A 25123-nucleotide genomic window follows, 5' to 3' on the forward strand; every position below is an offset into this window, starting at 1 on the left:
TTTTGTCGAGCGATTTTGTTTTCTTTTCTGAAACCCGTGGTTGCAGGAAGGAAAATCGCATATCTATGACTTGCCTTGTCTGGGCCCGAACGTGCCAGATGATGCCGGATGTCCTTCAGCCAGAAAATGAGGCGGGCTCTGTTTGACTTGCTGCGGCTTCTAATGCACACTGTGAGAAGATTACAGTGTGACATGAAATTAGAATATGAAATTTCAGTACAGTAGGGGAGACTGTTCAATATGTTAAGGCTGCAGTATCTAAGGATTTTACCTTTTCCTCTCCCTGCTGATTTATTTATTTTTTATTAAATAGAAACTTCTGGAGAGCCAATGGATTCACAGGCTGGCAGTCCTATTTCCTTTAAAGTTTGTATCCAGGACCAGGCCGATGTTGCTGCAGAAGACTTGAAACCGTTAAGTACAGAGCTAGAGGAGACCGAAGAAAAAAACAACAAGGAATTGCACTTGAGCACTGATGGGAACCTTAATGAAAACCCAGTGGGATCAGAACAAGCTGCTGAACCTAAGACAGCTTTTCATCCAACTCCAAAACCTGGTACAGTTGTTTTTTTTTTTTTTTTTTTTTTTTTGCAGTCAGTAAGCTGTTATTAAGGGTGAATGTTTGTTTTAGACGAACATACACAAAGAATATTATAATAATTGCAATTTATACAGTATCATAGAACAATAGGATTAAAGCAGAACTCCGGGATTTTCAAAAAATCCCCCATTAGTACACCTCCCACACCTAGAATCTATATAGTTATTATATTGGCCATCAAGTGACATATATTTATATTGTTACATGGAATACCATTTTCTTTTTGCTCAGGATTATAGACATTTTGCACATTGGTACTTTCTAGCACAGGATTACAGAATTGCTTTTTTTAGCACAGGATTATTGCATTTTGTTTTTTCATTTTTTTTTTTTTTTTTTTTTACATATTAACATAAATACCTCAATTTTTACTTATTGCACAAGTCGTTGTGATACCGTTACATTTCATAGAGGAACTTGTGTATATATACTCCTCTTTTTACACTGTAGTCTATTTTAGTGGTATTCACTCACCTACTTTAAATTTAGCCCATCATAGTTGCGCTGATCAGTTTATATTTGTTAATAGTGTTGACCTGCAGTTTACAAGTGTGCTAAAACACAGATCAACGCACATAAAATAGATAGAAATGTACCTCCATTTGCAAGTTAGTGTAAAGTAAGCCTAAGGATGAATTCACACATGTCCTCGGTCAAATCGCAGAGAAGCTGGGGCGATTCAGCACTCCGGCTGCTCTGCGTTGGCGGCTGGCTAGGAAGCCGTGTTGTCGATTCAGTGCACCATACCCCCCACCATTTTTTTTCTTTTTTCAATGTTGGGTGGTGTTCTGCGCTGCCTGACATTACATTGCAAATCAGATTGGTGCGTTGCGATAAAATGCAGGATGCCTGCATTTTACCACAGCTCTAGGCTGCGTTGCAGTGTTAATGGGGAGCATAATTGTTTCCTGTGTGCCCCTACGGTGACAGATTTTTTTACCATGCGGTAAATCGTCTGTCGCTGTATTTAGTGTGAATAGGCCCTTAAGGTGATTCCAAAGCATCTCATTTGGATTGAAGTCTGGACTCTGACTTGGCCAGCCAAATGTAAAAATGTTAAAGCTGTTCTGCTGTTGACTGTTACTGTAATTGATGTAACTGTCCTCTTGTCTTTACACATTTGAATTTGTTCCCTCTATAATAACAAGCTGTGGAGTCCCAGAGACAGCAGAGCAGCCTCAAATTGTGATGGTTACTCTGTCGTGCTTTAGGTTAGGATGTCATTTTATGGTGCTCTGGTGTTTTTATGGCAAAAACGGATATCTAATCCAAAGATAGACAAAGAAATTGATGCTTTGATTCTAAACAATAACCAATAGATAAATAATAATAATTGTGACACCTATATAGTGCAAACTTCCATGTGCCACAATAAATGCATTAAAACATTAACAACTGTGTATTTGAGTATTTTGTGCATCACACAATAAGAGCCCTTTCACATTGAGCCGTGGGCTGTGTTAGCTTTAGTTAGTTTTAGCGCTGCTTTACTATTGCTTTTAACCCCTGCTTGCGTCCGAAGAAAGGGTTAAATGTGCCCGTGTAGCGCCAAATCGCTTTGCAGGCGCTTCAGCAGCGGTGCTCATTCATTTCAATGGACAGGAGCGGTGTATACACCGCTCCAAAGATGCTGCTGGCAGGACTTTTTTTAACGTCCTGCAAGCACACTGCTCCAGTGTGAAAGCATTCAGGCTTTCACACTGGGGCTGCAGGGGAGACATTTTACAGGTGTTATTTTTAGGTGAACAAGTATGTTGCACCTAACTGAAATAAACAGTAAATATTATAAAAAAAGTGATTCCAAGAGTCACAAACGTGACACAATAGTGAAAGTTTGAATGTTTTGTCACCAACTTCCTTCACCTTGTGCGACCCCCACCAGAAAAATAGGATGTGCCCTTACCAAAGGGCATTAACCACCTATTACGGAGGGTCAACATAGGCTTGTATGTCTGGCAATGCTCCTTGTCTGTAAAGAGGTCCACTCAACAGAAACTTCAAGCCACCTCCGGGGAAAACCACGTTTTTTTTTTTTACTCCAACTGTGACATGAGGTCATATACCCCAAATGAAACTCCACAATAGTGTAAAACATTTTTTACCAGGATTTAATGAAGGTAATGCACTTACATGAAAAGATGATCAAATCAGCATGTTCTGCACACACAACTCCAATGCTGCACCTCCACTTTGATATCACGCATGTGTTCCACCTCTGTGTTCACTCTGCCCTCACCTCCAGCATATGACCAAAGTAATTCAGGTCATATAGCACTTGTACTCATGCTCAGATGGACATACGCTAAACCCTGCTCCCACTTCTTCCTTTTGGACATCTCCAGAGTAATTCAGTTTGTACCCCTTTAAGAGGTCAAGGTCTTGGCTGCTTAGATATTCAATGCTGAGGGTTGAAAACCAGTATCACATATCACAGAAATGATCCACTGTTCTGCGTCCCAATCCTGGGCATCCACTTCCGATTGTGTGTATGTCACCCTTCTCTATTTTACGCGTTGCGTCACTGCCCATGTGACTTTGTCAGATACACTGATGAAGACACGTGGGCAGGGAGTGTGGGTTAGGGTATGTTCATATGAGCGCAAGAAAAAGAGCTATATGACCTAAATTACTTGGGTCATGTGTTGGAAGTGAGGGCAGAGTGAGCACAGAGGTGGCGCATGTGTGTGATATCATAGTGGAGGTCCAGCACTGGAGTTGTGGACAAAATGTGCTGCGAGGGATATAAGATTTATCATGAATATTATGAATCTTTGTGGCCTGATGCACAAAAGACTCAAACACATGGTTGTTGTTTTAATGCATTTATTTTGGCACATGGAAGTTTGTACTATATAGGTCTCGCAATTAATATGATATTTTTTTTATTGGTTCTTGCTTAGCAGCGCAGCATTTATTTCTTTGTTTATATTTGTTTTTTTATGTAGGAACACATGGTTGATGGCAGCAGCCTTTAATATTTAATATTGCTCACAATAAGAGCAGCGTAGCGCAGGACTGTGTTCACTTTTCTTTAATCTAATCCATAAGGTTGAACTTTTCTCTTGTTAGTAGTCTACAAAACATATCAGAAGTATTGTGTAATATCTGTCTGCATGTGTGGTGCAGCAGTTTATTTTTTGGAAAGAAATGTTTTCCGCATTGGCAACCTTCATCACCATTCTTTTAAAAATGTTTCTAAAACCAAGACCTTTTTCAAAGTTTTTTCAAGTGGTGAGGGTTTAGGACCCCTGTTGGATTTTCACTGATGTGTTCTCCTTTTCACCATTTTTTAAATTTTATTTTAACCTCGAATCGTTTTTGGGAATCTTAGGATTGTTTTTCTGTAGGCAAGATACTATACAGAGCAAGTGTATGGTTATGTGTGACTCACACATGCTGTGTTTAGCTATAGATTTATTGACCTAAAAGCAAATGGTATAACAAGCAAAGGCGCTTTTCCTGTTGCCTCTTGAAAATTATTCCAGCTTGCTTGAGTCCCACGCACATATGGCTTCTTTTTATTTTGCTGTTTGTACAAGAAGTACCGATGGGTGGGAGGGTTGGGTGGTGTGCACTTGGTTTAGAGCAGTGTGTGTGGTTCTGGGGTTGTTCTATCCTCTCATGCACCTATACTGCTGTGATGAATGTGCTCAGCAATTGAAAGGTTATATAAATGCTATGAAAATTAGTTAGTAAGTAGATATTTCACCCTAAAATTACATTTGTTTGCAGTCTAATTAGGGCTCTGACAAATGTGATTTTTGTAACAATGTGATCAATCTTGTAAATGTTGCTACCTAAAATAGAGCACACATCTGTCTGTCTTTCTTTCTTTCTTTCTTTTTTCTTTTTTTTTTTTTTTCTTTCTTTCTCTCTTTCTTTCTTTCTCTATTTTTTCTTTCTTTCTTTCTTTCTTTCTTTCTTTCTTTCTCTCTCCTTTCTCTCTTTCTCTCTTTCTCTCTTTCTCTCTCTCCCTCTCTCTTTCTCTCTCTCCCCCTCCTTCTCTCTCTCTCTTTCCTTCTTTCTTTCCTTCTTTCTTTCCTTCTTTTTTTTTCTTTCTCTCTCTTTCTTGGAGACACAATTCAAAGTGTGTCTATGGTCAAAATTTAAAAGCATATATTCATTTCCACATTGCATTTCAATTTATTTCTAGCGTACTCCTATTATTCTGAACAATATTGAAGTTTGTAAACTTACAAAATGTGAAGCATCCCCACACATTTGCTTCCTTGAATTCTGTGATATTTAGTATGAGTCTGCATATTATGATGTCTGATGTCACTGATGTGCGTAGTGTCACTCATTTTACACAACCTGCATTCTGAATAACAGCGGTAAAACTTGCTGTAAGATGATGTCATAGAGCCATTCCAGGTTCTGGAAGGATCTCAGCTTTATTGTGATCCACCCAGATCACTGATTTATAGCTGTCTCTGGCTCTCAGCGTGCATCTGACAACCAAAGCGAGCTGCGTCTGCCGCTTCCTCTAGACTGAAGCTCCAGTGTTGAGGGAGCAGAACAGACAGTGGTAACTGGCAGTTACTGCTCTCAGCTATGAGAAGACAGAGCTGAGCGATCAGAGTTCATGTGATCGCTCAGGTCTTGGGCTTAAAGCTGGCGGGGCTCAGCTTTGCTGGGAACAGTCTATTTTTGCTAGCTTTTCTCTTTCCTTGTTTCTTCAAGACTCCATGCTACATCGCTGCTAGAGCTGGTCTCTACAGTGGCAGCTATGTGGATTTCCTCATTCTTTTATTAAACGGCTCGGGCAGCGCACCAGGAGCTACCATGTTGTTTGCTCTACTGGCCACTATTTGAGTTTCCTGCTTTATGCCACTTTTATTGCAAAAGGGATCAATGCTGAGAGACTGAACACTGACATTTGTTGGGTAAAGTGCTGCGTGCCGTTCAGCACAAGCTTCTCCTGGGTTGGAAAGTGTTGCACTGAACTCCGATTTCTGGCTAGTTTTTTTTCTTCCTGTCTGCAATGACTTTGGTCACATCCAGCCATCCAATCTATATTTTGTGAGTTCCAGAGGCATTGCCCCCTACCCTGAGTCTAGTTGCATCACCACCACCCAGTTTGCGACATGTTTTTATCTAGACACAGGGAGGACTGTCCACCTGTGAGTAATGTAAATGGCTTAATGAGTCCTGGATCAAACATCACCCCCCCCCCCTCCCCTTCTTTGCTTAAAGCTTCCTGGTTCTATTCCCATTTGGAAAGGAATTTCAGTGGTCTATACCCACTGAAGATTTGCCAGTGATCCACTTTACCAAGAACATCACTAGGCCAGTAAAGGGTGTTCATACCTTTTTAAAGATTTCTCTTTAAAGCTTAGTTTTTGCTGGCTGCCCCTGTGTTTTGCTACATTCTGGTTGAGATCTTAATCTATAAAACTGTGGTGAAAAAGGTTCATTGCCGTAACAGGAATCTCTGCACTGCAGCACTGAACGGCTTCAGCTGTAATAGCCTGCTGGAAGGATCTAAGCTCTAGTGTGGGTCTGTTGTCCATCTAAATGTGCCAAGCATTTTAAGGTGCTGGCTTTTGTTTGGTCTTTGAGAGATGACATCGCTTCGGTCCTACCCTTGACATTATCATTTAAAGCGGGGTTCCACCGCCGTTTGTTTTTGTTTTTTTGCTGTTAATTGTATGAAGTACGTTTTCCAATTGGTTAACTTACTTTTTCTAATCCTACTGCTGCTGTTTTTCGGTATTCTGGAGACTTTATAAAAACGTCTCCTGACGTTTGCCCACAGGCATTGTCTTCCGGGACACTGTGCTAATGTCCCAGCATGCACCGCCCGTATAATCTCCGATCTGGCTCCTGGGCGCCGCACAGACTCCTAGGAAATTGAAAAAACTATCCCAGGAGCCAGTGCGGCCAACAGGAAGCGCTGACCTGCCCCTGAAGCCCCGTCCATATCCGCAGCAGCACCGCCCCTTTCCGGAATCTCCAGGAGCAGGAGATTTAAAAAAAGACAAGATGACAGCAGCAAGGTAAGGGGGATATCCAGCGACTAGAGAACAAGATAATCCCATAGGCATAGGAGTAGGAATTCGGGTGGAGCTCCGCTTTAAGGATGTTCCTGGAGGTCAGAACATTTGTCTACCTCAGTGTAATGAGCCTAAGTAAAAGTCAGCTGAGTCCCATCGCTCTCCTTGGAGCAGGTATGACCAGGCCCTCTAAAACTGATTCTCCAGTCTCCTGCAAGGTTGGAAGCTAGGAACTTGCTAAACCTTCAGAGAAGCCTTCATCTCAAACCTACACCCCCACTTTTTAAAGTGAAGGGGCAGTTGTTAACACTTGTGTGCCCTTGAGTAGATGCCCATCAGGCATTCAGGTTTAGAGACTACCCACTTTGGGTTTGCAAACTAATATGTGACCTCTAACCTATTTCTGCTCCCTAGGGGGTCTCCTGAACCCAGAAATTTCTGCTCTAATTGGCCACAGGAACCTTGTCCCATCCTGGCAACTGTCATCTTCTTCAGAGCAATCATTTTGTCTCCCTTGGGACACCTGAGGCCATCTGTTTGGGCCTGGTAGCCTTTGTTTCCAACACCCCTTTCTCTCCTCAGAGGGACCTCCTGACCTATATGGCCAGATGAGTCATGCACTTGCAGATCACTGTCCCCTACACACCTAGTGTGCCTCATGTTGTTGGCTTCGGTGGCATCCATTTTATCTGGTTCTTTAGTTAAGTAGTCTACAGTATGTTTTCAGGTTTAATCCCTCATTTGGTCAAGGAGTTACCATTTTTTCAACCTTTGCAGGAGAGTAAGGTGAGGGGGGCCTTCCTCTTTGAGGCACCCCTTATTTCTTATTTGAACAACCTAAGCCCTCTCATCTTGCCACTTTGGGAAGGTCTTGTCATTGGAGAATTCTTATCTCCTAGACAGGTTGTTTTAGGCAGGAAAGTAGTCCCCTGCTCTATCAGATCTGTTCCCTTCACTATTTGTTGAGATCTACATGCTATCTCCTGCCTACTCCTTGTGTAGTTCCATTACACCTTCTTATTGATCATGATGACTCCAGGGGATTGAATGTGGTCTACGTTCACACTTTGGAGTTACTTCTAAATTAGTAATTCTTAGCAATATTTCTGGATGGTGCTCTCTCTGGCAAGGTTGATATCTGTCCTGGCAGTTTCTCCAGACATGTACTGAATTTATTTTGTGGACCTTGTGAACAGGTGAACTAAAGCTGTTCTTCCTTACCAGGACATCCTTCCATTCATTAGTTTGATACCAGTCCTCGGAGTGGTTTATTCTCCGTGTTACTCACGCTTAGTCTGTGAGTCCTTTCCTTTTGAGAAAATTTTGTTCTGTTCCACCTCTTGGTTGGATCAGATTGACCAGTTCCATGTTGTCAATTTTAAGAGGTTACCCCCATTATGTATCTTCCTTACTAGCGTGTAAGTACCCTTGTCTTCTGACATTGGGCTTGGTTTCCATGCTGTTACCACCTGGTCTTGTCCTCTCTGAGAGGGGTTAAGCCTCATCCAGTGACAGTTTCCGGCGTTTATTCTTGGACAGCTCTTGAGATGCATGCATTCCCCTGTTTTTTCACATTTGGCCTGTTAATATTCTATTGCTGTTGCCCATCTCTCAGTTGGACTGCTTTTGGACTTCCCAGAAGTATATGACTTCCTTATATCCCTAGATGTATGAGAAAGAAAATATAATTTTTGTACTCGCCTTATTAGGATGGGAAGTTGAATATCATCCTGGCTTCATAAATCTTGGGGTATACCTAGTTCACAAAACTACTGCAACAATTACAACGCTAAATAATGTTTTAATGCTAATCTAAAAGAATTTCCACCGTGTAGTATTAAATTGCAAGCAAGCGCTACCTGGAGAAGTGCTATTATTCAGTGTTGCCCTTTTATATAAGTTGACCTACGAGAGTAGAAACTGTCCCAAAACAGTTAAAAAAATTCTGGTTGGTTTAGATAGATGCTCAGGGACGAAACACACCTGGAGGAGTCTGATTAGACTCCCCCCTCCAACCCTTTGGGTAATCTTATCTTTTCTCTCCTGGGTACACACCGTGGCTACTTCTATTTTAATGAATATGTCTTACTGCACAATTATACCTTACTTATTTCATACTTCCACTGAGTGATATGACTGTTCCTTTAAGATATAATGTATTACAATGTGATAACTGCATTGCAATTGACTGCTGCGTTGTTGAATGTTACTTGGAAAATCCTAATCAACTTAATTTCTGTTAAAAAAAATAAAAAAGTTTAGTAGTTAGGGCTTTGGGAGGGAGAAGGACTGGCTACTGCAGGAAAATTTCTCCTATAGCAAACATATGTATAGATGGTATTATTGTGTCCCAGAACCCAAGAAATACTGTCTTGGATACAGAGTACTGTACAAATACTGTCCTGTGGTTGATTACTGTCCCACACCTTACTTTTGGACCGAAACTGTGAATGACAGTAGTCGTTAACCAGTAGTGAGATGCTGGAGGGAATGGGCTGCAGTTCTGAACTATGGAGGCCCATTGCAAGGCAGTCATGCTAATCTTATCTGTCCGAGTCACTGCCCTAATCTATTGAGTTTAGGAGGCATTAATTGGCAAAGTACTAAAGCCATTGGCTCAATATGTAAACCAGGCAACTAGCATTTTCAGAATTAGAGATCAACCATGGCGGCCTTATTTCAGGAGACTTTTTTTTTTGCGTTGTTTGTGTGTACCGCATCTTAGTGGGCTTTATTTTGACACATAACAGGTATAGGTGCCGATGCCAGTAAGCCACCTTGCCGGAAAGCCAAAGACATCCGTAAGGACCGTCGCTTGAAAAAACTTCAGCTTCAGAATTCTGATCATGCCACGTCAGGCGAAGCTGTCACCATTCCAAACGCATCAAAGCCAAATACAAATAGTAGCAAGTCACTGGAGGAATTTCTTATTGTCGCTGACCCAGAGAAAGCATCACATCGGCTTGAGGTACGGTGTTCTGTGCAATGGTTTTAGAAATAGTTGCTATATTATGTGAACATGTAGTGCTGTAGGACTCTATAAAGCTTTTTTTCATTGACCAGGGCAATGTTCAATAAAGCACAGCAGAAATTAAATTTTATTACACTGCATTTGGGTAGTATTTGAGAAATTATGATCAGTTGGTGTGGTTTACTGCACATTGCCATTTACGTTATCAAAGAATTCTCTTAATGCGAAGAAAACGTGCATTTAAAAAAAATAAAATAAAAATTCTGTTCAAGATAAGGCATCGAAAAGCCATACAATTTTCAAGAGTCCAAAATGGCTTAGCTATAGGTGCCCACGCAGCTCTAAGTGTGATCTTTAACCTCCTTTTAGACAAGTTTTTAACGTTTTGTTTAGTTTTGTTTTTGGCCCCATCCACATGGGGCGGGCTCCGTTGGAGACAAGCCTGCTTGGTGGGGATCAGGTGGATGGCTGGTCTGTGTCCACTCCTTATGCAGAGCAGACACAGACACAGGCCGCTCTCCTCTATTAGGCCCCATTCACACCTGAGCGTTTTGTAGCTTGAAGCCTGAAGCTACAAAAGGCCGGAGGGGACAAAAATCTATTATTCTCTATGGAGACGGTTCACATCTCCACTCCAAGTCGCCTGAAGCCAAACGTCTGAAGCTCAAACAAGTTCTGGACCCTTTTTTGTTGCTTGAATTGGGCAGATTTAGGCGTTTTTCTTCTTTTTACATTGGTGACCTTTTGCCCCGCACAAAATCGTGGCAAACCGCCGTAAATTCATGGTAAAATCCCATGATTTTCTGCCTGAAAATGCTATGCTCAGCTGTGAATGGGGCCTTAGTGGTCGGATGTGAATGGACCGCCTGCCTGTTTACACCCGACTGCCAATGCAATCTGCCAGACTGATTGGAAACGGTCCCCTATATGTCTGTTTTTAGCCGATAGAATTGTATGTCGGCAGGTGTAAATGGACAAATCTCCAATTACATCTGCCAATCTATAGAGGAGACTGGAGGGTCCGATTGGGTCCGCCTGCAAAACTGACAGGCGAACCCGTTCAGTTCGCTGGTGTGAAGGAAACCTTTGATGATGATTTTTTCTTCTTTTTATTTTTTTCTTTTAGGGCATGGCATGCTGAAAGTTTTTATATTGTGCTTTTACTTGTTCTGGGTTAGTGATTCCAAAAGTATTAGATTAGCATGATGGCCAGGACATTGGGGAGGGGAGGTCAGTAAAGTCCTCTGTGCAACTTTCCTTTAAAATGATTTTTAATGCTTTGAAATGTATTTACTGTGTTTGCCACCAGGGGGCAATATAGGATCACATTAGACTACTAGATCATCTAACAGTGTCAACTAATTTTTCTACATTTATTTACATTTTTTTTCTGGATTATAGTCATTACTTTAACTGTTTGATTTGATAGTTTTACTACACTTATAAAATGATATCCCAAATGTTTCAAAATACACAGTGTGTTTATAATATTGTGTGGGAAGAACAACTATACAGTAAAACCTTGGATTGCGAGCATAATTTGTTCCGGAAACATGCTTGTAATCCAAAGCACTTGTATATTAATGCGAATTTCCCCATAAAAAATTAATGGAAACTCAAATGATTTGTTCCATAACAATTTATTCATAAATCCTTCCGTTTTATAGTCCATTTAAAAAAGATTATAGCGATGTGATAGGCTGTGTAACCATCCACAAATGGCAGCCTCCACAAGGGGATTGGACGCAAAATCAAGCAGGAGCTACAGAATATAAAAGAGAAGAGAGGCGCCTCTAAGTGTAGCAACATGGCTACATTTAATGAAGGAACATCTCACATGGTTGATGATTAAAACAGGCACATCTAAAGGTATGCAGGCATCCGGGGTAAAGGTGTCTGCAATCGTGACCGGAAAGACCACCCTGCAGTAGATGATCTGAAAGCGAGTCTTGAACCGTTCGTGGAGTGTAGCGTGGAAGAGACAACATCAATGGCGGTGTGGAGGATGGTCTATGTGGACAGCTTTACCCCGGATGCCTGCATACTTAGATGTGCCTGTTTTAATCCTCAACCACATGAATGTTGTACCTTCATTAAATGTAACTGTATTGCTACACTTAGAGGCGCCTCTCTTCGTTTATACTCAGTTGTGACGTGACGCTACTTGTTTATCAAGGCGTCGCTTGTATATCAAGTCAAAATGTATTAAAAAATTTAGCTTGTCTTGCAAAACGCTCTCAAACCAAGGGTTTACTGTACTTCTTCAGTATGAAATAGCGTAATGTGTACCATCATCATACACACAAAAAAACTGGCTGTTCTTCGTTAATGTAGATTGCATTAGAGAAACCCCGTTACCAGCTTTTTGGTAAATTGCAGGGAAAAGCACAAGTTTTTAATGCTTATTTGCAGTGTTCCTTTCCATAAACATTTATTCACTTGCACTGTGCATCTGAACTTGCTAGAAAATGTGTCTACGTGACATGTCAATGCCCTAGCACAGCCCCCCTCCTTGCTTACATGTCATAGCCCTCTTCTCTTCTGGGAGTGTCTAATTACTGTCTGTGCTGGCCCCGCTCCTCCACCCCTTACTTTCCTATATAATCCAGAATACATTTTTGGTTAAAATAAAAAATCGGTTATGCTTTTTTTGCTCTGTGCAATAATCTTGCACAGAAAGATCCCTTACCTCCTCTTCTGGCAGTGCCCCACTGGCATTATCCACTCTACCAGGTTTCTTAGCAAGCATGATGATAAGGAGATACCCATGCGTATGCTCCAGAGTCGGGCTGTATGCGTTCATAGATGCACACAGAGCTGGTAAGCTATGCCCCTGCTCCCTCTTCACAGTAATTTGACAGCAACAGGAGCCTATGGCTTCGCTGCCCTCGGTGTCTCCTGTAAAAATCAGGAAGGGGAGGGCTGGAGCTGAGACAGAGCTGGAGCAGTGACAGGCGTCGGGTAAATGTTTATGGACAGGGTGGTTAGGACAAGTAGTGGGGAATTTTTTACCTTAATGCCAAGAATGTATTAATATAAACAAAAGAAGAAACCTATTTGATTTTGGAACCACTTCCTGACCAGCCGCCGCAGTTATACTGCGGCAGGTTGGATTCCCTGGGCGAGCCATCGTAGCTGTACGTCGGCTCTTTAAGATACTGTAGCACGTGCGCGTACCTGGCAGGTGCGATGACTGCCAGGCACCCACTATTGCTCGTGATAGAACGAGAACCCTGGGATCTGTGAGCGTAAACACAAATGTCCCGGCTCTGTCAGGGGAGAGGAGACAGATTGTGTGTTCCTACTAAGTGGGAACAACGATCTCTCTCCTCCTCTAGTCAGCCACAACCCCCCCCCCCCCCCAGTTAGACACACACATAGGAAACAGTTAACCCCTTGATCTCCCCCTAGTGTTAACCCCTTCCCTGCCAGTGACATTTGCACAGTAATCAGTGGGTATTTTTTAGCTCTGATCGCTGTATAAATGTCACTGGTCCCAAAAAATGTGTCCGTCGCATTACTAGTAAAACGAATAAAAATGCCATAAATCTATGCCCTATTTTGTAGATGCTATAACTTTTGCACAAACCAATCAGTATCCATTTATATATAAAAATAAAATATGTAGAAGAATACATACCGGCCTAAACTGATGATTTTTTTTTTATGGATCTTTATTATAGCAAAATACTAAATAATGTGTTTTTTCAAAATTGTCACAATTTTTTTTTGTTTATAGCGCAAAAAATACCACCAAAAAGAAAGTTGCATTTTGTGGGGGAAATAAAGGGCATACATTTTGTTTGGGTACAGCATCACACGACCACACAATTGTCAGTTAAAGCGGCACAGTGCCGAATGGCAAAAAGTGGCCTGGTCAGAAAGGGGGCAAATCCTTCCGGGGCTAAAGTGGTTAAAGACCCACTCCAGGATCCATCCTTTGTCATTTCTCACCCTTCCTCTCTCTGTGTACAATATTCTGTGCACTCTAATTCTCCCTATACCCTGCTCCAAAACAGAATATTCCCTAATTTGTATGGTCCGTGACATCATCAGCTGAAATGCTCCATGTTTAGGCTGTCTGGAGGAGGATTCCCTCCATGTGCCCTTATGTTTGTGTACCTCCCAGGTTCTTATGTTGCATACAAAGGCCTGCCCCAACCAGTCTTTATATGTTTATGCTCCTTGCTTTGTGAAGATTACAGATCTTCAGCTTTCTTATTTTTTAAAGTTAACCGCTTAAGGACAGAATGGCACGGCTGGGCACAAGCACGTACAGGTACGTTGCCCTTTAAGTGCCCAGCGGTGGGTCATGAGTGCGCCGCGATCAGGTCCTGAGCTCCGTGGCCACGGGACCCGCGGACCCGATTGCCGCTGATGTCCCGCGATCGGGTCACAGAACTGAAGAAGGAGGAGAGGTAAGTGTAAACAAACCTCTCCTCGTGCTTCCTACTGAGGCTGTCACTGATCGTCTGTTCCCGGTTATAGGGAAAGATGATCAGTGACGTCAGACGCCAAGCCACGCCCCCTACAGTTAAAAAAACACACACACACTTAACCCCTACACTGCCCCCCTAGTGGTTAACCCCTTCACTGCCAGTGACATTTTTACAGTAATCAGTGCATTTTTAATTGCACTGATTGCTATATTAATGCCAATGGTCCCAATAATTTTTCAAAATTGTCCATGTCTGCCATAATTTCGCAGTCACAATAAAAATCGCTGATCGCCGCCATTACTAGTAAAAAAAGAATTAATAAAAAAGCCATAAAACTATCCCCTATTTTGTGAACGCTAGAACTTTTGTGCAAACCAATCAATAAACGCTTATTGCGTTTTTTTATTTATTTATTTTTTTACCAAAAATATGTAGAAGAATACGTATTGCCTAAACTGAGGAAAAAAAAGTTTTTTTATATATTTTTGGGAGATATTTATTATAGCAAAATGTAAAAAATAATGCGTTTTTATTTTTTTTTCAAAGTCGATGCTCTTTTTTTGTTTATAGCGCGAAAAATAAAAACCGCAGAGGTGATCACATACCACTAAAAGAAAGCTCTATTTGTGGAAAAAAAAAGAACGCCAATTTTGTTTCGGAGCCACGTCGCACGACAGCGCAATTGTCAGTTAAAGCGACGCAGTGCCGAATCGCAAAAAGGGGCTTGGTCCTTTAGCCGGAAAATGGCCTGGGGCTTAAGTGGTTAAGACTTCGTTAATACTAGCAAGACTTTGCCAGGCGACTTTGACGCAACTCCAGGGAATGTCTGTGTACTCCTCCTGTAATGTCAGATCCAAATGACATCAATTAATATGAGGATCCAACTTGGATGCGACTTGCATTCAATTCTATTGGCTGAAATCGGACAGAAGTCGGACCAGGGTAGTGCAGGAACCTTTTCTAAAGTCGGACCAGTTAAGACGGCTCTTATAGGGAAACATTGATTTTTACATGTCAAGCGATGAGCTCTCAAAGTCAGAGCACACATCGCACCAGTGTGAAATTTAAAAGATAAAAAAAAAAAAACAATAACAATGTTTACTTGGAGTGGGGCTTTAATGTAGCAGTTGGGGGTAAGGTTGATGAGGGAATACTATTGACTGTCAATTGGAGTTTGTTGGGGCTGCTGACATCACATCCAATATGGCGGTGCCCAGAAGCAGTCTCAGGGCTTTTGAATGTTTACACAGGGGAAACGTTTACAGGTAATAAACATTGTTAAAATACGTAAATGCTGATTTAATCTTTTAAGAAGATATTTATTGTCTGGTATATTTAAAGTTGTCATTTTTTGCATTCCTTTTTTACTATATTATGTATATTTATGCTTTGTTCACCAGAGGAAGACGGGTAATATAGATATTAGCAGGAATTTTTGTATCATACAGAGATATGAAGCTAATTATAATCTTTGCACTTGTATAACTGTGGATGTGAATCTGCTAAACAGGTAGTCGTTATTAAATGCATGCTGGCTAGTAATTGCATCTCTGTACCACGCTCCACTGTTGGCCACAAATCTTCCTATGTAGCTGTGCATGGCCACAGCACTTTCCAGCAGCTTATTAATATTCCGCATACTGTGAATTGTTAATATACTTTATTACTAATAGGAATTTGGTAATCCACACTTTTCTTTCCTATGGCAGTGACTCTTCGTGGCTTCAGTAAACTGAATAGATATGAAACAAGTTATACCACCTTGAAATATTCTTGTTTGTTAATACAAAAAATCACAATATTAAAGTGACACTAAACAATATTCTTATTCTTCAAATCCTTTGTTGTTGTGTTTTGTGTCCTCCTTGGAAGGTCTTCTGTGAGCTCCCAAATCTTCTTATTTTTTTTTTCCCCCTCACCTGTTTGTTTGGAGTGAGCAGTGCTTGTTAACTGCGTTCATGATCACTGCTCTCTGCAAATCCCATAGTCCATCTTGGGACTGAGCAAGAGGCAGTGGCTATGTTCCTACATACAGTGAGACCATGGAAAATGAATGTAGCCATCCTTTAACAGGAAGTTGGATCACAGCTAAAAACAAAACATAGGTTTGGATGAGACTGAGAGTAATAGAGGATACTTTTTTTTTTTGTGTGTGTTAGGAATGCATACTTTAACCGCTTCCCGGCCGTCAAATGACGGCTGTATGGTGCGGCTCTCGTTCTGGGTGGACGTCATATGACGGCCCTCCAGAACAACCGCTCTCGCAAGCCCGTGGGGGCGCACATCGCGGCATTCAGTGGTGTGGTTTGTCTGACACACCGCTACACTGATCTCGGTAAAGCGCCTCTGAAGGAGGCTCTTTACCATGTGATCAGCCATGTCCAATCACAGCTGATCACTAGGTAAACAGGAAGAGCCATTGATCAGCTTTCCTTTCTCTCGTCTGACAGACACGAGTAGAGGAGAGCCGATCGGCTGCTCTCCTGACGGGGGGTCTCTGCTGATTGTTTATCAGCGCAGCCCCCCCCCCTCGGATGCCAACCCAGGACCACCAGGGATGCCACCACACTGGACCATCAGGTATGCCACCTAGACCACCAGGCAGCTGCCAATCAGTGCCTCTCCCCAATGTCTGCCAGTGCCATCATTGATGCCTATCTATGCCATCAGTGCCCAGCAGTGCTGCCTATCAATGCCACCCAAGAGTACCTATCAGTGCTGCCTATCAATGGCCATCAGTGCCCATTGTTGGTGCCACCTCATCGGTACCGCCTTGTCAGTGCCCATCAGTGAAGGAGAAAATGTACTTAAGAAAATTTTATAACAGAAACAAAAGAAAAACTTTCAAATTTTTTTTATTTGTTTAGCAAAAAATAAAAAACGCAGAGATGATCAAATGCCACCAAAAGAGAGCTCTATTTGTGGGAACAAAATGATAAAAATGCTGTTGCATAACCACGCAATTGTCATTTAAACAGTGCTGAAAGCTGAAAATTGGCTTGGGCAGAAAGGGGGTTAAGTGCCCTGTATTGCCCTGTATTGAATTAGTTAATATCATCTTTAATTTTCTTAAACCAGAGTTTAGTGTCACTTTAATGTTTGGTAAACACCCGCAAAATATATTTCTCCTCGCTAAAAGTTTTAGGTAGTTGTCCCTGCATAGAGTAGCTAGAGTATCATTGCACATCAACTATTATTGCCCGTATTTCATCTGTTATATGTTTCCCAGTCATACCTGTCCAGGTCTACATAGCCAAAGAGATGGTCAACTATTTCACTCAAAGGTGTTGCTGCCATTGAGATGCCATACTTCAATTTCCAATGACTACAGGTGTTTCAATAGAATCATCTTTCTACAATATTTAACGAATATTTTGTATTTATGGATTTATCAAAGCTAAAATAAGATTATAGGCATAGCTTAACAAATTGGGACAGAAGAGCCTTCTAAGTAGGTGTCCTAAGTCTATCTGACCGTGTATTCAAGCTCTGCTTTTGTAAGGGGCCCTAATCGGCTACCTGTAGGGTTTGTTGAACCCCATTTACCGTTTATAGGGTCTTTAAAGCAGAGGTTGACAACAGGAAATTGGACTTAAATTGAATTGTAGTTTTGTCTTTCCCTAATTTTAAAGACTAAGGATAGGTGTTTTTTGAATATAAAATATTTGTTCACAACTTTGGCTATGATTGTACTGGTGCTATAATCCCAATGTTTTCTCTTTTTTTTTCCACTCCTTTTTGAAGGTAAGACTTGTAAGGTCTTCTCCTCCTAGCCCCCAGTTCAAATCTTCGTTTCAGGAGTCTTACCAGGTGTATAAACGCTATCAGATGACTATTCACAAGGACCCGCCTGACAAGCCCTGCATAAGCCAGGTCAGACAGCAAAAGGATTGTCCAGATCTTGCAGAAAGAAGCACTTACAACACTAAAACTCAGACTTGGGCTTTTAGTAACCCAACGTTTTCATGTTTTGGTTAAGTGTAGCAAAAGTACAGCATAGTAGAACCTTGCTTTTGTACATTTTAACTTGTTCTCAAAAAATGGTTACCATTTATACAGCACCGCCAGCACTTAAATCCATTCACAAAACCTTTCTAGAAAAGTCAGTGTCTTAACTGGCTCCAATAGACTTGGGTACATCATGTGATTTGCCTGCAGCCACTCGGGCCACTGTATCATGTATCGCAACTGTACACATACTTGCTTTTGCTGGATCTTGTACTTAGCCATGTGTTAGCAGGAATCTGCAATGTTCAGGCTGAAAGGCCAAGAAATCTAAACAGGATCTTGGTGTTCAGCTCAAATAGACCTTGCCATTCTATGTTTCTTTACACTGGGCATTGACCCAGCCGTATTAATAGCTGCTTACCTGCAACAAGAGAATGTGTGCTTGATTCCACTGGCTTTTTTTATTGACAATGTGCTGATGCTGAGTTTTTGTGTGAGTCTAAGATGGCCCTTCAGGGTTCACGAAAGTGCATAATAGACTAGAGAAAGTTCCTGGTGCACTTTTGATTAAATTTAGTTTTATTGTGTTGTGTTGGAAGAGGTGGAATTTTAATTTGAGTAGATTTTATTAGATAAAGGTTAAGCAGATGTATTAAAAGCACCCGAAATGTTTGGGACTAATTCGCGAAACCGAGAGAAAACGAGCTGTTGCTTATAATAAGCAATGTTTTTGTTGAAGTTAGAAATTGGAAGGTAAAATTCAGGTACTTTGGGTATCATTCTTATCTGTTCCATTTTTTTTTTTCCTAATTCAACCTCTTTGTTTTCTTCTTCTCTAGATCAGGAATTTGCTTTCATTGTGTGACGTTCACTAGAACTCAAGCAGCTTGAATCTGGTTGCTGTGGAAAATGGTTGAAATTGTGTTCCTACTTTACAGCTTTTAAATTATTTCTATTGGTGTGAGTCGGTACACTTTTTAAAATCTCTTTTAGATGAACTAGACTATGGTTTCTCAACCAGAGTTCCATGAAACCCTAGGGTTCCTCCAGAGTTTAAGGGGCTCCTTGGGTAATAAGCAATTTCTGACTCTTAGATAAGTTCCCAATACTTAATACTCAAACAATTGAATGGGCTAGGGCAACTTGACTAGTAGACTGTAGGTGTTGGGCTCCCCATGCATCTGTTCAATTAATTTTTTTGCCACTGAAAACTGGTTAAGATTTCAATAAAATAGCCTGGTATATGGCCAGAGTTAAGGTTTAATGGATTTTATGAGTGTTGGTCAACTTGAAAAGAGCCTTGCTGTTTTAGATTTACTTTTTCTTATATCTTTGCTATATGGTGATGAGTTCATATCACTTGTGTTTCCAGGACTTCTTACCTGCTGCAACCATGAGAAAGCCTTACTTCTTGTTTTTACATTTTTTATAAAATTTTATCAAGAAAGGAACACGAGCCATCAAAACTCTAAAGTGGGCTCAAACAGAACCTGTGGCACTGAGATCTTGATGCAAAACTCCTAGAAATATAAGAAGCCAGTGAATGATTTCGTATGCCAGATTCCAACAATAACATATTACTTTTTGGGTGATCTGATCCCTTAAAGTAGGGGCCTCCAAACTTCCTAAAAAAAGGGCCAGTTTATGGTTTTTCAGGGGGCCGAAATGGGGCCAGTGTGAGTAGAAAATGTCTGACCTCCCAGTGTGGGTTTACAATGCCCTATTTTTTGTGTCAGTGGAAGGAATAGTGTCCCCTTGCTGGTGTCAGAGGACTAGTATCCTATCAATGGTATCAATTAAAGAAATGCTGCCCCATTGTTGGTGACAGTGGGATGAATTGTGCCTTTTTTTGTGTCAGTGGGAGGATTAGTGCCCCATTGTTGGTGTCAGTGGAAGGCGTATTGCCCCATTGGTGTCAGTGGAAGGAAGTGTGCCCCACTACTGGTGTCAGATGGAGGAATTGGTTTCTTTTGATGGTGTCAGTAGATTGAATAGTACCCCAAGGGCCAGATAAAAGCAAGCAAAGGGCCACATCCGGCCCCGGGCTGCAGTTTGGAGACCACTGCCTTAAAGCAACCTCTTCCTTAGCTGTTTGGCTTATAACCATCTCACTGATGCATAGTCGGTTTTACTTTTGCTTTACTCTACATCACACCCAGTTATTCCTCGATTGGATTCCGCCATCTTGTGTCTCACAAAGCGCAGACAGGATTAAGCATAGCGGTGTCAATCATAGACTGCCATAGCAAGGACACCTATGCCCTTCCTGTGACTGTGACATATCACTGCTCACAACATACAACAGCAGCAGGGGGGGTGGTGGGGGGTCAGTGCATATGTACGAAGATAAGGGATTAGCTGTTGTAGTTTGCTTGGTTGTGTATTGTGGGGAAAGAAGACTATGTTTGGAACAACTGATGAAGTGGCTTTTGAAGTTATCACTATGTTTAAAAAGTTTGGTGAATGCAAATATTCACTTTAATTAAGGCAGACTACAAAAGGTATATGTATGTTTTCAGCTTGATGATCAAATGTATAACTAACGGACAGTGTGATACTCATACTTTTGTGTATGGATTTTGTATTCCTAAATTTTTGCTTCCAGCCTTGTTTGGAGGTAAACAATTGTAGGAAAAATAACTTTGGCGCTCTCCTTCCTTGAGCTCATCTGGGGAAAAAAGCATCTTTTTATATTAATGCATTTGCTGTATTATGGTAAAAAAAGTTTTAGGATTTGCTGTGCGCCCCAGCCCCTTTTAAATACTTGCCTAACTCCTGGATTGGTCCCCTCCCCACCCTCCCCTGATGGGTAGCGGCCAGAGCCGTTATCTCCAGTTACCCTCAGTCAAATTCAGTGTGGAGTGGGCGGGTTGGGCTGAGCCACATTGTGTGTGTCAGATGCACCTGGGATCGAGCCCATACATCTGCCCCCATAGCAAGCGACTTGCTATGGGGGCAGATGGAGAAGAGGAGCAGCAGACAGCGCCAGTGGGGGCAACCCAGAGGGAGATGTTCCTAAATGCTCTTTGCAATACTATTGCACAGAGCAGGTAAATAAGAACATTTGGTGTTTTGGTTAAAAAAAAATAAAACGGGGAAAAAAAAGAAAGTTCAGAACCATGAATTGTAGATATTGGAGGGAAGAACCTACAACACTGAGTTGCTCTAACAGATGCCCCTGAAGTGGTGTACCAAGCTAGAAGATATAAAGGTGTCTCTTTTAGGCATGAACCATGTGACAAAGAATTGATTTGGAAATATTCATATACAGTTGGGAAAATGATTATTTGATCTCCTGCAGATTTTGTAAGTTTTTATTTTTTTTATCATAGGTGTATTTTAAAAGATAGACAGAATATCAACCAAAAATACAGTAATACTGTAGCTGTTGATTTGTAATATAAGGACAAGTACCTGTCAAGGGAGCCCATGATGTTGGCACCCCTAGCTGATCCATCCATCGGCTCTGGGTGCAGGCGCCGGCATCCTTGCTAAGGGAAACGGGAAGTGAAGCCTTGCGGCTTCACAGCCTGTTTCCTACTGTGCATGCCCGAGTCGCGCTGTGCTCTCTGAATGGTCCCGCTGTCTTCTGAGACCTGTGTGTCTTCCAGAAGGCAGAGGGGGGAGAAGGGGCCAGACATTGCGTAGATTACCGCACAAGATTGCGATTATCTTATGTGGAAGTGGATACCTGGTTTTGGCAGATATCCGCTCCCCCCTTAAGGTGCTAAATGTGGCAGCAGGGGGGGTGGGGGGGAGGAAGCAAACAAGCCAGGCTTCCCCTTTTGAGTGGAGCTCTGCTTTAAGGTTTATTGGCTATCGCTTGAAGTTTCAGCTCCCGCCATAAATTTTCTATAGGATTGTAAAGGTGTTCCAAATTCACATTTAGCCTCTGAAAAAGTGTCTATACTTATAACCAGGTCAAGCATGAGCACTGGTTAAAATAATTGGGCATTGTTGGGAACTGGAGACTTGGCAAAACATATATTGGAAAATTGGTGCCACGGTTTGATTCTGCCCTGTTTTTCCACAGAAATGGGAATGATTTGTATATTGCAAATGCTTTAGCTTTCTGACTTTTTGCCCATGTCATGGAGATGTTGTGGTGCTCACAAAATGTTAGCTGCCTGTGCCGTTTTCATACACCTACCTCCTCTCTGCATAGCTCTTATGTGAGTTCTTTGCTTATGAAAGGTCAGCTGAGATACATACTGGATAGGGGTCAGGTTGAGCCTGCATGTTTTGATCACGGACTGTGGCTGGCCTAGATGGTTAAAGCAACATAAAAGCATAACGTTGTCTCTACTGTTGTTTCACAGTCAGTAGCAATTTAAAAAAAATTACTGTAAAGTGCAAACCAGAAATTCAGCAGACCTGTGCAGCCAAGCTTTTAGTGAACTAAAAAAAAATTGTTTATTTAATTACTGCATGAGTGATATTAGTTTAAGCATTCAACTGCCTACATAAGAAAGGATTGTCAAGTTACAGAAAAGCACCGCTTCTAACCACCACTGCCTCCTCCTCAGTCTATGGATGTTCTAGCTTCTGGCCTAAGAAACCTGTCTGTGCTCCATGCTCTGTTTCTAAGTCAGACAATTGCATGTCGCTCCTCATGAAAAACTTACTTGGCACACACCATCATGATTAGAGTCCCCGTCTAGTATCGGCTCCTTCTGACATGTTTCACCCTCATGGGCTTAGTCATGGAGATTAAAACTAAGCCTGTGAGGGTTATTTGTGTCAGCAGGGGCAGATCTTAAGCTGGGGCTTGTGTGATGTTGATGTGTGCTGAGTAAAGTTTTTCATGGGATTCCTTGTTTAAAAAAAATAAATAAATAAATAAAAGTTTTTCATGGGACGTGACATCACAGCATGAACTGTCTGTTTTAACTCAGTGATAATACCTAGGAAAAGGTTGTACTTACAGCTTTAAAATTCTAACGTGTCTCTTCAAAAAGTAGCTTATAAGATTTTAACAATTTCCAGGGGCCAGATAGTACCGTAGATTAGTACCATCCTCCATGCAGACCTGCTGGCAGATGCATGTGCATCCACCTGGGAGCTGCATGCAAGTAGGCCATAGAAGGGAGCCCAAAAACATTTGATAGAACTATATGGACTTTTGTCTTTTTTCAACTCTAACCATTTAAGGTGGCTCCTAACATTTTTGTCTTTACAATTCCTGGTTTCTTGAATTTGCCCGCTGGCCTTTAGAATAAACTGACTAGCTCCACCATTCCCCACCCCTAGTAGAGTGTTTTCATCCTTTTTTTTTTTTTGTTGGGCATCTGACGAAACACTAATTTGGAACATGTCACATTGCGATGCATGTTGGGATTATTGATGTTTTGTTTTTTTCCTCCTTCCATAGCAGATGACAATACTGTATGCAACAAACCTGCAGTGCCCATTACTGCACATCCTCTTCATGTTCATGCATTATATTAGTCATGTAGCTTATCCCTTGTCTGCTTGACTTTCCCTTGCCCCTAAAGGTCAAGTTAGTTCCAGCCTCCATGGAGGACCCAGAATTCGTGTCAACCTTCGAATCTTCTGCAGCTCTCTATGCCAAGTACCAGATGAGCGTGCACAAGGATCTCCCTTACGAATGTGGCCCAGATGAGGTACTGCCTGTCTGCTCCTCCTCTTAAGTGTTGTACTGTGTCCTATTCTATAATATTTCCTTCTTCAGTCTTTCCATGCCTTGTCACAAAACTTTATAGTGACATGATTGAACTTTCCCTCACATATCGCAGCAGTCGTCACTTCACCACCAGTGTAACATAGCTGATGAGTCACTTTTTTTTTCCCTGTAAGGTGTGTTTTACAAGACTCCGTGGCCTTGCATTTCCAGTGGATTTTATGGTCATGTTTTATTTTTCTGCTGACAATATCCAGACCAAATTTTACACACTGCTGGTTGTGACTCATACGTACTTTAAAAAAAAAAAAACATAATTTCACGGTGCTGAGTATAAAATAGTCACCCCTTATACCAGCTGCTGTGCAAGGTTATAAAGAATGCTTTAGGGAAAACATTTACTGTATCAGGAAATGGGTGACACAGTCTCCTCAAGCTTGATGAAGAAAGGATCTCACCGCTCCAGGAGCACACATGCAGGCTGTAAACTGTCTCTTCGGCTGGGAAGCCACATGTGCTGGCTATTACCACTAGCAACAGACGAAAAACAAGCTCTGGACTGCCGCACTCTTCAGAAAACCACTTTCTTTTATTGGAAAATCACATCACAGCTCAACAAACACAGCGAACAAGGAAAAATTGCTGATGTTTCGCACTAGAGCACTACAGCTAGTGCGAAATGTCAGCAATTTTTCCTTGTTCGCTGTGTTTGTTGAGCTGTGATGTGATTTTCCAATAAAAGAAAGTGGTTTTCTGAAGAGTGCTGCAGTCCAGAGCTTGTTTTTCATCTGCTCCTCAAGCTTGATGTTTTAGCTTCTGTCAAAGTAAGGAGAACATTAGTGCCTATGATAAAAGTCTAATCATTGTAGTGTGGTCTGTAAAAAAAAAAAGAAAAAAAAAAAGGTGGTTTTGTGTCATTTGTTGTTGGCAGGTGGCAAAAGGCTTGCCTGGCGATGTGAAGCTTGTGAGGCAGCAGTTCTTGTATACAGAGCTATTGACTTTAGCTGGGTGAACCGTAAAGGCAACCGATATCTCCCCTTACATTGCAGTTACCTAAGGGCTAGTTCCAAATACAACGTACTGGTACTTAAAATTGGAAAACAATTTAACCACATGAGAAGGAGCCAATGAAGTTTTTCGAAATTATATTTCCACATAGTTTTATTACCGGAAGCACTGTATTGTGTAGGCAAGTAGAAATGCTTTCCTGGTCAAAAAAATTGCAACTAAATCACCCATTTAGGTTGACTCCTCCTTATTCATGGCCTTGTACACACTGCCATGAAAATGCTGTTCATACAAATGCTCCTTCATACATGTAGCCATTTTCCAATATAAGTGTTAAGTCATACACTTAACACATGCACACATGTATTCGGGTCTGCCCCACGAGTCTTGTTGCACTGAATGGTCTGTATATGTGGGATATAGGTAGTAATGCTAAATAAAACTTACGTTTTCCTGCTGTGTATTTGGCGCCAGTCGTTTTGAGAGGCACCGCATCAAACTTGAGTTTTAGAACACAAC

General features: G+C 41.5%; 1 protein-coding gene across 6 annotated transcripts in view; it reads left to right on the forward strand.

Moving 5' to 3' along the window:
• Nucleotides 1–25123, forward strand: part of ATE1 (arginyltransferase 1) — a 144342-nt gene that overhangs the window by 34236 nt on the left and 84983 nt on the right. For 4 of the 6 annotated variants that reach the window (XM_077455377.1, XM_077455375.1, XM_077455373.1 and 1 more), the window contains 3 exons: nt 314–556; nt 9348–9565; nt 17752–17880. In XM_077455377.1, coding sequence (XP_077311503.1) covers nt 314–556; nt 9348–9565; nt 17752–17880 — 590 coding nt within the window. Of the gene's footprint in view, nt 1–313; nt 557–9347; nt 9566–17751; nt 17881–23450; nt 23580–25123 lie in introns of all 6 variants that reach the window. The other 2 variants (XM_077455374.1, XM_077455376.1) reach the window with 2 other exon arrangements.

The sequence above is a fragment of the Lithobates pipiens genome, unplaced genomic scaffold (genome assembly GCF_037356315.1).
Source record: "Lithobates pipiens isolate NorthernLeopardFrog02 unplaced genomic scaffold, aLitPip1_a1.2 Scaffold_25, whole genome shotgun sequence".
Taxonomy (NCBI): Eukaryota; Metazoa; Chordata; class Amphibia; order Anura; family Ranidae; genus Lithobates; species Lithobates pipiens.